This window comes from Poeciliopsis prolifica, unplaced genomic scaffold (genome assembly GCF_027474105.1).
Source record: "Poeciliopsis prolifica strain line A6 unplaced genomic scaffold, Auburn_PproV2 SCAFFOLD006, whole genome shotgun sequence".
Classification (NCBI taxonomy): Eukaryota; Metazoa; Chordata; class Actinopteri; order Cyprinodontiformes; family Poeciliidae; genus Poeciliopsis; species Poeciliopsis prolifica.
In genome coordinates, this window is record NW_026562381.1 from 12683875 (window position 1) to 12698783 (window position 14909).

General features: G+C 36.9%; 1 protein-coding gene across 18 annotated transcripts in view; it reads left to right on the forward strand.

Moving 5' to 3' along the window:
- LOC129360682 (disks large homolog 3-like) overlaps positions 1–14909 on the forward strand; it is a 104756-nt gene that overhangs the window by 45205 nt on the left and 44642 nt on the right. For all 18 annotated transcript variants that reach the window (XM_055031017.1, XM_055031016.1, XM_055031018.1 and 15 more), the window contains 5 exons: positions 8731–8784; positions 9137–9187; positions 11488–11612; positions 12453–12622; positions 12711–12847. In XM_055031017.1, coding sequence (XP_054886992.1) covers positions 8731–8784; positions 9137–9187; positions 11488–11612; positions 12453–12622; positions 12711–12847 — 537 coding nt within the window. The remainder of the gene's footprint in view (positions 1–8730; positions 8785–9136; positions 9188–11487; positions 11613–12452; positions 12623–12710; positions 12848–14909) is intronic.

Here is a 14909-nt window from a genome sequence, read left to right on the forward strand (position 1 = left end):
GAAGTATTCAAATTACAGTTGCTAAAATATTGGGTGAGTTGGATGTTTAAACTCATTTAGATCCACCAATGAGTAACTTTTATGCAGTATAGAACCAAGATGGCAAAAAAAAAGTTTTTTTTATTTTAATAAGTGTCATCCACGGTATTAATCAGCTCTAGATTAATACTGATTATCCTGATTGTTCAATGCAAGTAATGTCTACTAAGTTTACCATCTAAATATATGTGCATCGCATGGTTTGATTCAAATCTTCAGAAAACTCAAATTTAGCCAGTTTTCCTCACTACATTACCAGATTTTTCATACTAATTTCTACATATTCCTTTAAAGAGGGGCAGACAGACTCAGGATTTGTTGCATGTGTGCATCTGATCTTAGTAGGGAAGCCCTGAAGACGACGAGCAACATCCACTTTATGCCTCATGTCTGAGCTGCATTAACTGCAGTGAGGCAGCAGCGAGAAGCTGGAGAGATGAAGGAAGGGGCGGTGGCTGAACGGGCTTCCCAGCCAATACCATAGAAGCGCTGGTTGCCATGGGAACGCATTGATTATTTAACAGTTTTGGATGAAGCCTCTGCCCTGCGCTTGCCAAGGTTTACTGGGAGTCTTTGTCGCTTTACTGTCCCGAGGGTCTGCAGCCAAGCGAGCGCCGCATGATGCAACGTGAGCGGGACATGGTATGCAAACACGGAGACGGCAAAAGACAAGAGACGGTCCCCGCTAACGAGACATGAGATTGATAAATAGAGAAGTGTGTTGGACAGATGGGTGACTGGACTTAAGGAGCAGGAGAAAGAGAGTGCTTTCATCACTCCTGTTGGTCAGCAGGGACTTGTAATAATCTCACGCTGGGGAAGCAGTCTGGACTTACTGTTATTGTCTGTACATGAGGTCTCTGCGTCTGGTATGCTCGCTTGCTTCAGCTGCTTTTCAGCCCAGGGTGTTTACACAATGTTGTGCCAAAGCTTCTGTAATCCTACAAGTGAAGGAAAGAAAAAAAAAAAAAACTAGAAAAATGAGTATCTGTTTGTCCCTCACAAATCCTTGATGCTAAATCATTTGGGACGTCTCTCAGTTAACATGTGATTGCTATCTGATGAAGAAATAATGATTGTTAAGCCAGAAACGCTCGCAAGATCCATTGTGATTGGATCAGCTGTCTTGCATTGTGACTGGATCAAAGCCAGCTGTAAATTCCTGCCATCTGCCATCTGCTATGGTTGCATTATTAAGAAAAACATCTGTCTTGAAAGTTAAAGCGGTCACGCTGCTTCATCACGTTCTGCAACATAGCATTTGTTCTTGTAAAGAGACAAACATGAAGGACTTAGACTGATGGTGTTTCTGTATTTGATTCATGGTGGTTGTAGTGAACTAATTCACCAAACTAAAGTGGAAATTTAGATCTGGTGACAAGGAAAAAGTACACAGTGATATTGTTGGTGCTTATATTTACATACACAACACAAAAAGACACAAAAACCTCTTCAATGTAAAACAAAGTTGGATACTAACTATTAAAAAATCTACTGTTAGGAGTATTTTTTTACTATACTGTACTTGAATAATTTCATTATCAAGTATGGCTACTGTCACTCTACTCACTACTCTACTTTTTACCAAATTCTTTTTCTACACTTACTTGGGTAATTTCTTGCACAGCTACTTTTAACTTTTACTTGAGTAAAAATATGTTAAAGTATTGCTACTCTTACTTGAGGACAGTTTTGGCTGGAGACAAAGACAGAGTCTCTGCTCCTAGATGAACATGATTTTGTGCAAAATGTTCAAATTGCCCCCAGAACTAAAACAAAAGACTTTGTATAGTAGTTACACTGGTGTGAATTCAGCAGAAATGTCTGCGAACAAATCCCAGTGAAGTGAACCAAGGCCCTATAGAAGATTGGGCCTGAACTATTCCACAGCGATATCAGGGCTTGCTAAAATCATATAGAAAGTATGTTCCTGCTGAAGTTGGCTCCTCAGGTGGGACATGTAGCTTAACAGATTTCCAATCAGGTTGGTTGTGTTTAATGCAGCTTTATTCTTCTAAACTGGAGTTCTATTAGTTTGTAGTCTGCTGTAGAATATTAGACAGTCCAGGTGTTGAAGTCCAGTTGATCATTTGCTGATATATTTGTGTTCAAATAAACAGTCTCAGTAAAAAGGTGGCAACAATGGTGGTGTTTCAAGCATGTCTCTTCAGGTTGACACATGTTGCTTTTATACATTTTGTCAAGTCAGGAATATTTTAGCAGTTTGGTGAGAGGAGCAGCTGCTGACGAAGGAAAGACATTGTTCTTATATTCATTGAGGCAAACAGGGATTTATCTCAACCACTTTTAATATTTTCACTTAATACTTACTGGTGAAAAATTCAAATGTGTTGTTTTGATATCAAGTGTTTAATCTGAAAAAGTCGGAAATCAATTTAGGTTTATCATCCAAAATAGAATATTATTAAGAAGGAAATTCATTTTAGTAATTTAGTTTAAGTATAACTGACATATTGATTTATTTTATATTTAAGTGATACAGTTTAAGCATTTCTACTTAGTTTTGCTACAACTAATTACAGAGGACCATTAAAAATATTTTTTTTAAAGAAAAGTCAGAATATTTCAGACTTAATTTTTCCCAAACTCATGAACAAACTTTTGTTTACAATCCTCTCAACACTGTGATTTTCTGTTTCTAGTGTGCCTTTTTCTACCACAGCTTTTCCCTCCACTCAACTTACAACATGCAGCGATAAAACTTTCTGAATCCATCCTCATTTGTGATCTTTTGCCTTCTGGAGGGAGTCATTGACTGATTGCTGAACAGTTTTAGATTTCCCCAGGATTCTGAAGCTTCAAACAAAATCTCCAGATTAAAAATCACTTTTTAGTGGTTTAATGTAAATATAAACAAACATTTTGTGTTCTCATTAGCTCCAAGCCAAAATCAGCAAAATTAACATAAACTTTCAAAATATATCATATAATAAATGAGTTTAATTATTGATTTGAATTACTGAAATTATTTAGTGTCTATATGTAATTCCCATTTATGAGATGAACCTGTAGTATTACATAACAGAGACTTCAGTAAAGTCCAGGTTTGCTGTTCAGGCGTTGACCTACATTTGTAATATTTTTCGCCACTGCTTTTTTGATGTTACCTGACCCACATTCACCTGCAACACACTCCAAACATCCCTATCCTCTCCTGATCCAGCCTATTGGCAGGAAAATTAAGATCATTTCAGTCAGATTCTGTCTTCAATTTGTCGTCCTCTGAGCGAACATTTAAACACAGCCTCTCTAATAAACCGGTCAGATGTTATGGTCGTCAGTCAGCCATCTTTATGCTCTTTATGGGATTACAGAGCCATGAGGGCAGTGGGATTGAGGACCTTTCCAGTACGATTGAAGACACATGAACATTAATGATTAAACAAACCCATGTTGTGATTGCTGCTGTTGAGATTACATTGCATTATTCCCCTCTGCTTGTTTGCTTGTTACATGGGAATCAGGTAGCGGGATTAAGCTGCAAACCCAGGATGGTATAATGCTGCTGCATGTAGGTGCGGTGATCCCACAGGGCTTCAGTGCTCCGGTATGATTGCTGGGATAAGCACCGCAGCCATCATCCTGCAATAGTGTGTTTTGTCACATGTTGTCTCAGTAATGGACTGAGTAGCTTACTCTGTCAGTCATTCAGGGACAACAGTGGTCAGTTTGTTTCCTGTGTAGCCCTGAGGCGTTGTTTCATCTCTCTTTTTTTCCCCGTATCAACTTGGTTTTATTGTTCTGATTTAAAATACCAGCTGTCATAAACTCTTCTGCTACAGATGTTGTCAAGATTAAAATCACTTTGGGATTTTTGGGGGCATCCGATTGGGGTCTTTACCGAAATGTACAAGCACAACTGCAGACATGACCATCTGTTAGTCCATATGCAGATTACAGCGAAGACCCGATTGTGCTGACTTGGGGAGGGAGGCATCCGCAGCTGTCTGCAATCTTTGCGTTTCACCACTGAGTGGAGCAGGCCAGACCTACAACCCCACATTTCCATTGACAGCTACTTTCAGAAGCAGGAAGTTCCACACAGAGAGGAGGGAAAGGTTGGAGAAATGGAGGAAAATCTTATAGCAAACCTTTGATGACATCTCTTAGAGCAGTGTTTCCCAACCCTGGTCCTCAAGACACACTGACCTGCATGTTTTACATGTTCCTCTGCTTCAGCACACACCATTCAGATGATGACAATTCAGCAAAACCCTGTTAATCAGCCATCGATTGAAGTAGTAACCCTTTATTTGAATGGTTGTGCATAAGACTGATGTGACATTGTCATAAACATGGCATAACAACAGGCATGATCATGAAGGAATCTTTATGAATGTTTACTACGGCTGTCATGAAGTGTCTTTCGGCAAATAATGACACTTTCAATGGAGTTTTAATGCAAATCTTAACATATTGCATTAAAAGGATCCTTATTGAACAAATAATGCAAAGTTTACACTTTTAATTGGCTTTTAATGCAACTTCTAGTGCTGATTGGGTGGCAGAAGTGGTCACTGAATTAATTTATCGCTCCATTTGAACTATTTTAAAGTTTTCTATGGCTTTTGTACATGTCCAGTCAGTAAATAGTGTGAATCATCCTGTAGTGAACACAGTGTAAGCACTGTAAGATAATATGCATACACTGATGACACTGATCTCATTCAATGTTTTCAGTCTTTAGTTGAGCATAGAAACATTTTTTACATTCTCAGTGTCTCTAAGTTACATTATTAAAACATTTATTGTTTTGTTTTTTTGCAAAATGTGCTTCATCTAGAAAGTGTGTATTTATTTTCAGGTGTGTGCAGGAAGAGGTTGAGTTAGAAATAAATTTTGATTAAATTAATTTCAGTTTGTTTATACACCGCCAATTTACAAAACATTATCGTAAAAGTCCTTTCAATTCAATCAGCCTTACGTTCCAATTATTCAAATTATTTTTCAAAGTTTTTTGTCGTAGGAAGTCCAGCAGATTGCATCAAGTCATTGAGCAGAAAAAAAACTGAGAGAGAAAAGAAAGTTTGAAGTTAATAAACTGCAAATAATGCAAATTGGAGAGTAGAGGGAGAAAGTAGCACAGTGATGAACTTTGGTTGATCAAAATTGTCTTTAGCTTTAATATCTGAGTTCATGTTAGCTGGCTGAACTTCACTGACAGATGTTATGAATTGTCGTTTACTTTATGTTATCCCAAATGTGCTTTAAATTTTATTTCAATCAACTGAAACTCATGTTGCATAGTTTGCTTTGCTTAATTGTCTGGACCTAATGAGTATTTGACATTAATGGAGGAAAGCAGACCTTTAAGTGTAACTGAAAACATCTCTTGAAAACAAAATGAGATCATTCAAAAAGTTATATTGAACTGTTTGAAAAAAAGAAATTTCCACAATTACTGCCAGAGAAGAAGTCCATAAAATGCTTTGTAAATAATAAGAAACCTGTGTCATATTTATTTGTAGCAGTAGACTATAGCCGTTACCTGAAGCGGTTTTCTAAAGTCATTTTGTCCTTTTTGGTTTCTAAATAAAATACGATTATGAATCTTGAACAAATAATATCTGGCAGCAGAACATCACTCCAAGGTTGTTTGGATTGATCAGGGGTCCTGATTCATCTTATTTTATGACATAATCCTTTCCAAAAAAGAGATCTGAAAAGTTGAAAAGGTTTAATGTAAAGGTTGTAATAAATATGCAAAATAACTTGATACACAATTGTTTGTTTGTGCACAAAGTGGAAGAAGGAAAAAAGGGACAAACTGTGTGTATAAATTCAATTAACAATTAATTTCCCTTGTCTTTTACAATTTGAAGAGTGGCAAAAAGCGTTGAGCCTCTGTGTCACTTCGTATTTTACCTCTCTGAAACTAAAAGTGGATTAATATTGTCCATTACTACTTAAAATCTTGTAGACCCTTTGATCAACTTTAAAAACATAACTGGAAAAAATGAAGAGGGCACGGCACAGAACCCCTTTGATAACCTCCTGGTTATTCCAACAAGTATTGATTTCTGTTCTGGAATTGTTGTTTATAAATAGATATGAACTTGTTTTCTTTGCATTACTTAAGATCTGGAAGAACTGCATCTTTTTCATTATTTTGACCATTTATTTTCTGCAAATAAATAAAAAAATGTTGCTTGGACTTTTAGTGACATGTCATAAAATAAAAGAACAATGTTAATTTTACTCAAACATATGCCTATAAAGAGCAAAATCAGAGAAACTGATAATTTAGGTGGCCTCTTAATTTTTTTCCAGAGCTGCATACATATGCTTTTTAAAAGTTATTTGTCTTTAGGGAGATTGTGGTTGGCAAAGACGGAGGAACTGCTGATTGTTGTTAAATTCATGAAGGGATATTTTTTCCCTCGTAAATAAATGTACGTTTTTGCTCCGCGTGTTGAGTATGCTGCTGCAGTGTAAGATTACATTATTTTAAGCATTTTTACTTATCTTTACCAGGAGAATCCATATGTATAGAAATGACTTACAATGTTACTGAAAGTGAAGGGTAAGATTGAATGCAGTGGAGAAAACTTAAGGAAAGATCGGTACATATCTGGTTTGGACCTCCAGAGACCCATCATCCCCAGGCAATGCTGTCAGCATCTCATTAAGCACAACATCCCAATCAGTCAAGGAAAAGTCTAACCAGTTGGAAGATGTAAACTGTTTTTAAATCATCCAGTATTCAGCTCACTCTCCTCTGCTTCCATTTCTGCTGCTTCCCTCTGCGGTCAACCTGCAGCCCCACACGGGAACACAAACACCAGGTGGCACAATGGAGCCAAGCTGATAGCGTCATTGTTTCTTTGTTTTTTTTTTAAAGTTTATATTCTGAACTTGATTTTAGATGAAATTGCGTGTTGAAAGTGAAAAATCGGTGCCTTTAAATTAATACAAAAACTCTGATTAACATTTATACTTCATCCAAAATCATCTTTAAGACTAAAATGGAAGGAGTCTAACAGAGGGTTTAGAAATTACAATTAAAAAAATCAGCATATTATGCATTAAATTAAAATTTCATGAGCAGAATTAAATAAAGGTTACCAGCAGGGGTATGACTAAGAATGAGGGTTGTTGATTAATCTGATATTTGGTTAGTTTCAACAATAACAACAGAGCAAAAGATTCATCACAGTGTGACATATTGATGACCTTAAAAGATCCAGTCGAGACAATTAAATGGTCTCAACCTCCTGACTGAAAAAAAATTACCCAATACTTTTGTTTTTTTACTCTTCAACCAGTTCAAAAGCTGAATGTTGTTGAAAACAGATGGTTTCATGCACTATTTAAACCGACACTTTTTAGGTTTATTTCAACTGCCAAAATAAAGAGAACAATAACTTTTTAATTCTTCTCCATTCCCAAGTCTTAAAAGGGACATACAATGCAAAATTCACGTTTTGCATGTTATTATACGTATATTTTGGTTTCCACAAAAAAGGGCCAACTGCTTAAACTACCACCCATTTGTTTAAATTGTTTAAGTCAATGTTTTTTGGTGTCTGAAAAATGAGTCATTTCAAAAGCTTCACTGTTTTTGGTCAGCTGGTTTGCACTGTACAATGTACAGTTTAGAAATTCGCTCAGGGATAACAACCTAAGCAATATGAAACAAAACTCTGAAGTGTCGACCATTGTTAGAGTCGGAGGAAAATGTGGAAGACTCCGATTCAGAACACTATCTCTGTTGTAGGCATCATTCTATGGGGTGTTTTACTGCTTGAGGGAAAAGAGAATTAAGTGGAAATATTAAAGAAACATCTCAAAACATCAAGCCAGGAAGTTAAATCCACAAATACATCTTCCAAATTAACACTGGCGCTGTACTTCCATATGTGTTTGAAACTGTATGTATAAATATTAATTCAACTGAATCATTACCGACTAAATCGTTTTTTTCCAACTATAGATTTCCTTTACACGCACTGTTAGACAGTTAAAAGTCTTTACAATTATTACCAGAATTTGCACCACCAGAATTATTACCATACATTTAAAATGTCATTCAGTGGAAAAACCTTAAAATGTTTGTCAAGTAGGCGACAGTAAAAGTAAAAGCTTCAATAAATGGTGGATTGTTCAATATAAAATATCAATAAATGACAGTTTGAAGGATTAGTTTATCAATAAAAACTAATATTTTTATTTTGTTTTACTCACTGAATCATTAGAGCTCAATTAAACATGAACTGTGATCATAAAGGTGTGCTTGAATGGAATATTTGGTCATCTGTTTTGTTTTGTGGGACATGCAAATAATATGTTTGGCTTGCTGTTCATAACTGATAAAGGTTTTAGTGACCAGGTGGTGAGAAAGGTGACTTTATCACAATTAATCACAATATCAGTCATGTATCTGACTCATGTAAACGTGTCGGACCGTAAGCTGAGACACAAGCGGGTTTGTTTATGAGGTGTGTGCAGCGCATCTGGCTGTGGCAGGTAATAAACGGCGGTCTCTCCAGCCCAGTCCTCATTCTCGGTCCTCACACCTTCCTCTGACTCGTCCCTTCCTGCGTTCGCAGTCCCACCGAGCCTCGTTGGCGGTTCCTATGGCATCCCAAACACTACTGTGCATACTTCATTATGTCTGTGCCTCTTACAGCCTCGCACACCGAGCTAATGTGCCTCTCTTCATATTCACAGGCCAACCCTCCCCCCATCATTGTCAACGCAGACTCACTAGATGCAGGCCCTTATGTAAGTATCTTCTCTCGCTGTCTGCTGTACAGTAAGGATGCGTCTTACTCTGACTTTCTGTTCTGCATGGATGTGTTTGTATGTTTGTGTGTGGATGAAAAGCCCTCCCCCTCATAGTGTGAATGCCTTCTGTTTAAAGCGCGTTCTCCATTGTCACATATGCCATTTTGTCTGTTGGTAACACCATTTGGAGAATGCATTCACTCTGATTTGTAAATAAATTATTTCTGGTTCTTTCTACAAACAGATGCTGTTAAAGATTTCACCCACATTTCTTGCTTCTGTTTTATTTTTCTGAAAGATCTAAATATTCATCATCCTTATTGTGATGGTTTTGTTTTTGTTTCAACAGGTAAACGGAAGCGACGGGATGTATAAATATGAGGAAATCATTTTAGAGAGGGTAAGTTATATTTTATTCTTTGATGCATTTTCTGCATAAGGGATTTCTCCCCACTAGGTGGTAGCACGCAGCTCATTCTTTGTCAAATGAACTTGAAGAACTCACATAAAGCTTCGTGTGTGTACACATAGAAGAAAACCATGTTTGTGGAGCTGCTGATCATACATCAGTACAGTAAATGACTCTTAGGTGCGAGTAAGAGGCAAGTCTTTTTACATAGTCCGTCTGCAGACAGGAGAAATGAAAAGTGCTCTCCTATCTGCTGCTCTTAGCAGGAGCGGTTCAACTTGAAGTGGGGGAGCTTTACATTTCGACTGATTATTCCACCTCCATGTTGATGCACCTCTGAATAATTGCACAGCATATTTCTGGCCCGTTTACTTTAAAGTGGCGTTTCTGCATGCATGCAGAGTTGCAGCTTTCAGGGTCTGTGGTTGTGCAACGTTCGGTGGTCCAGTACGGCTTCTCCTTCCTGCTCTGGAGCAGCACTGCTGTGAAGCCTCAGCCCCACTCTGTCCTAATTTGTTGCGACTGTTTCTCATTAATTATAGAAAATAATAAAGTGAAGTCTTTTCTCAGCTGTCTTGTTTGCTGCCTATCTCTGCGGCCAAGGCTGGAAGACAAAGCTCTGTGCCTCAGCCCCATGGATCCGAATGGGGCCTGTGTAGTCAAAGGGATGAGAATAGCTGGAGGTGGCAGTGTCGGTCTACTTCAGAGACCTAGAGGCACTCAGTCATGCAACAGAAATTATTTTAACTGGGCTATATGTGCTATTTGTATGGTGTAAAGAGATTAAAATATCTCCTTTTGTAGAAAAATGCATGCTACACACTACAAAATAAGTAATAAAACTACGCATGAGCCGGGCTGATATCATGTCAGGTCAGTATCAATATCAGCCAACGCTCAAAACTGCAATATTGACATATTGGAAGTGAAAAGGTTACATCAAGGCATCCTTAGTTAGAGACACAAACTGTGGAAACATTCAGGTTCCTGATCTAAAGCTGGTAGACAGACATACCCCAAAAGACTTGCAGTTGATTCTGCAAAGTGTTGCCTCAGGGGGGGCTGGATACAAATAAACACACTTTTCAATTTATTACTGATAAAAATATTTGAAAAGCATTCATAATATTTCTTCCACTGTCACTGCTTGTGTTCCCACTAAAATCCTTTAAATTTGTGGCTTTTTTCCCATACAAGACTTTACGATCCCTCGCAATAATTTATTTAGTCATCAATTCATGCGACATCTTGAATATTGAAAGTATTTTTGTTGCAATATAATGTCATATATGTTAATATCTTGTTTGCAAATTATCTGAAGTTCTATTTATTTATTTTTTTTGGATAAATGCAACAAATTGATGCTCAAAATACAGAAGTAAAGCAGCTAAAATTTAATTTAAAAAGGAGAAAATGAGTAAAGAAAGAAATCAAAACTATTCGGACTATTTGTGAGTTATTTTGACATTGCAATATTAAAATCTGAAAAAGAGACGTTTTCATGTGCAATCCCATCTCCATCGAAAGATACTACAAAATGCTGTTAAAAGATCAAATTTCAATCAGTTTTCTGTACAAGTGTTAAGAATATAAACATGTTTTCACTGAAGATCTTTTAAAGGTGTATGTAGAATTTTAAATTAACATTCGTCATCACTGTGACTGCATACAAAATAGACTGAGGTGTATTTGAGAATGAATTGGAAAGGAATGCAAGCACTGCAAACAGAAAAATAAATCTATTTTGCCAAGTATTTTTGATCAAGTTTCTAGAGAAACTATCTTAGTGCACCTGAAGTAAGAAAAAACTGACTTAGAAGTAAACTTTCCAGTTGGTTTAAGTCCATAATTGTTGAATATAGATTTTAAAAGTACTAGATCTGATGGTAGATTATTTCACTTATGACAAGAAATTTTCCCCATTTTATAAGGGAAATAATCTGCCAGTAGAAACGTCAAAATTAAGAAACTTTTGACTTAAAAGAAGTCCCAATATTTTGCTGAAAAGTTGCTTGTAAGTTAGTTTTGTTGTATTTGAAGTGTACTAAGATATTTGTCCTAGAAACTAGACCAAAATACTTGTTAACATTTTGTGTTTCTGCAGTGGAATGCAATATTGATTGTGAGGCAACACAGAAGCAAAAATTTCCCCAGTGTCGTTCAGGGGTCCACATAATATGACAAACCTGTGAAAACAATTATAGTGGTATGAATACTTTTACACAAGCCAACATGATGTGGGCTGTTTCTTCTTCTGCATTCTAATGAAAACAATCCCAACTTGTGTTCAGGGGAACTCCGGCCTGGGCTTCAGCATTGCTGGAGGAATAGACAATCCCCACATTCCCGATGATCCGGGGATTTTCATCACCAAGATAATCCCTGGAGGAGCAGCTGCTATGGACGGACGACTGGGGTGAGTTCACCTCGTTCCTCCCCTCCTCGTTCATATTTTTTTGCTCTTTTTGAGCTCAGCTGCTCTCTCCATCCTCCTCCTGCTCTAACCTTTCTGCTCACATCTTTAGCGTTCACCAACATCGTGTCCCGCCAGCCAGCGCTGTGTGGGAGGCAGAGTTTCTTCAGCTCTCTGCCTCTTGGCTCTGTGTGCTTCCTCAAAGTTATGATTCAATGCAAGAAACAAAAACAAAGCAAAAAAAAAAAAAACAGAAAATTTATGAGATGTAAATAATTATGACATGGAGTGCTCTGATTATAGGAGCCCTACTCTGATCTCCCTATCTTTTATGCATCAAACACAGTAGTAATTAGTTACATTTACTCAATTACATTTACTTGAGTAACTTTTTTAAACTTTTAGAATTGTGCTGTACTTTTTACTTCTACTTGAATAATTTTATTTCTGAGTTTTCTATGGATAGAATGAAAAACAAACATGTTTTAACCAGTAATTCCCCAGACAGTTTCTGTTAAAGTTTCATAAGTTTTTTTGTTAAAGAAACTGATTTAGAAAAAGTTTCTTTTGTCTGATTTTGTAATTTTTTTGTTACTTATATAAATTATTGTCATTTTTATCCTTAAAATAAAAAATAAAAAGTCCACTTAAATTTATATTTTAGTCAGTCTGATAATGTAATTCTGAAATATTAAATAAACTTTTTACGAAATACATTTTTACTCTTACATGAGTAATTTCTTGGCTGGCTTCTTTCTACTTTTACTTGAGTAAAAATATTTTAAATTAGTGCTACTTTGTCCACCTCTGGGTGTTTGTGACGTGCATCTGAACCTCTCTCAGGGTCAACGACTGCGTCCTGCGTGTGAACGAAGTGGACGTCTCCGAGGTGGTTCACAGCCGAGCGGTGGAAGCCCTGAAGGAGGCGGGGCCTGTGGTGCGGCTGCTGGTCCGACGGAGGCAGGCCCCCCCAGAGACCATCCTGGAGGTTAACCTGCTGAAGGGCCCCAAAGGTCAGACTCTTGAACATAAACAACATTTTCTTGGGAGGCTGATTATTTGTACATGCGGTGACTGTCCCGCTTTGTGTGTCCCGAACAGGACTGGGATTCAGCATTGCTGGGGGAATTGGGAACCAGCATATTCCTGGAGACAATAGCATTTATATCACCAAGATCATAGAAGGAGGAGCCGCCCAGAAAGATGGACGACTGCAGACTGGAGACCGACTGCTAGCTGTATGAGAATACACTTCACACATATGCATTTCAAACCAAAATACTTAATTTATTATTATTTTTTAATCTAGCTTGTTTTAAATCTAAATTCCTACCTGTTATGACATAATCAGATTCATTGGCTGTTAACCAGATTTTATTTATTTAGGTGAATATACTCTCACAGATTTATTTATTTTTTGCTTTCAATTTGATATAAATGTAATAAAAGTATTTTAGATAAAATTAATACAATTATAGACAAACCTCTGGATTATCTTCATGAGAATGTCTTTGAAAAACAGAGTGTCTTTAGTCAGAGGCTTCTTCAAATTCAATGTAATGCAGACTGCTAAAGGAGAGCTTTCCTGGCCACATCCATCTTCACCTACAATAACTTTTGAAGAAATTTGAATTAATATTAGTTCCATTTAATTTCCTTTTAGGAAGTAAAATAAAACTTCAAATGAGAATTCAATTTATTTCTTAATTCAGTCACTTTGGAAGGGTTTTGAGCATAAACTAACTGTTTAATTTTATGCCAAAGCGTTTCAAATGCATTTCGGTCCAGATTTTGATGAAGCCACTTCACAGGCATTCAGAGGTGGAATTGTTTGGAGATTTTGGACCATTGTTCTCCTGGATATCTCAGTGGTGTTTGAGCTTCAGGTCAGGAACCGATAGCCAGACATTTTCTTTCAAGATTTTCAGCTACAGTTCCACCAATATGGCAAGATGTTTCTGCTCCACAAGCAGCACAGCAGCTGCCGACCAGCACACTACCCACACCATTTGTCATTGTCAGCATTGATGCCCTTTTGCTGAACTATTTGGGGGTTTTTCACCACACGTAACACATGACATCCACAAATTCTCCAGTTACGTCTTGTCAGTCCACAGGTTATTTCCCAAAAGTCTTGGTGATCAAAGCTCTAACTGATTCTAACTGAGACCAGTGAGGCTTGTTGAGGTCAAGATGTTCTTGGTTGTTTTCTGACCTCCTGCTTGAGTCACAGATGAACTCTTGGAGTATTTTTGGTAGACTTGCCTCTCTCGAGAAGAATGACCTCTGTGTTTTTCTTTGTTATTGAATAGTGGCTCTCACTGTGGTTTACTCGAGTCTCAATGTTAGGAATGGCTTTGTTTCCTTTTCCCAACTGCCATTTTTGAGATTTTATAGCCCACTTCATATCACCAGAGAGGTTTTATGCATTTTTGTTTTAAACTCTACAGATCTGATAGTTGTCAGGTGTCGTTAGATACTTAAAATACAATAAACTGTGGTTGATTACAGTTAATTCCCTTAACAAGGGAGGTAGTTATATTTTCACACAATTCCCTCCATTTAAAAACTGCCTTTATCTTGATACCAAAGTTTGTTTGATGATCTGAGAGGGGGAATACTTTTTCATTGCACTGCCGAGTGTCGTGTGAAAGTAAACGCTCATGACATCACAAATTTTATGCGAAACAACTAAACAAAATCCCAAAGCAATAAATGAAAAGCTCATTCCCTGCTCACTCCTTTTATTGGAATAATATTTCTAAGTAGCAGGCGAATGCAGATGATCTATTGCATTTGACCATTTGAGTATTCGTTACACATAGCCAAGGACGAAACACGTCAGCAGTGATTTCAGAGAAACTGTTTCAGGCGTTCATCAATCTGGAAATGGTTGCGAGGACTATTATTAGTAATTTAGAGTTCATTAAAGAAATCTAAAATAAAGTTTCTTTTGTGGACATACGTCAAAAATTGTCCAGAATTTATAATACAAATACAAAATAAATCTATATAATAGAAGTTTTACTTCTTTGCACATGCTTTCAAACAACTATATTTGAAAACATCTCAAAATGGATTTGAAAAATTATACGGTATCAAATTAGTTTATTACAAACACAGTTTTACAAGCTCATAAATCTGTCTTTCCAGGTTTTACTCATTCACATTTAGTAAAATGTCAGGAGTTGATCATATTTTAGGATCCGGTGTTGAGTATTCATTTTTTAATTGAAATGCTAAATCAGTCTGGAAAAACAGCTTCAAATATTACTGACTCTTGTCAGTAATCGTAAGCAT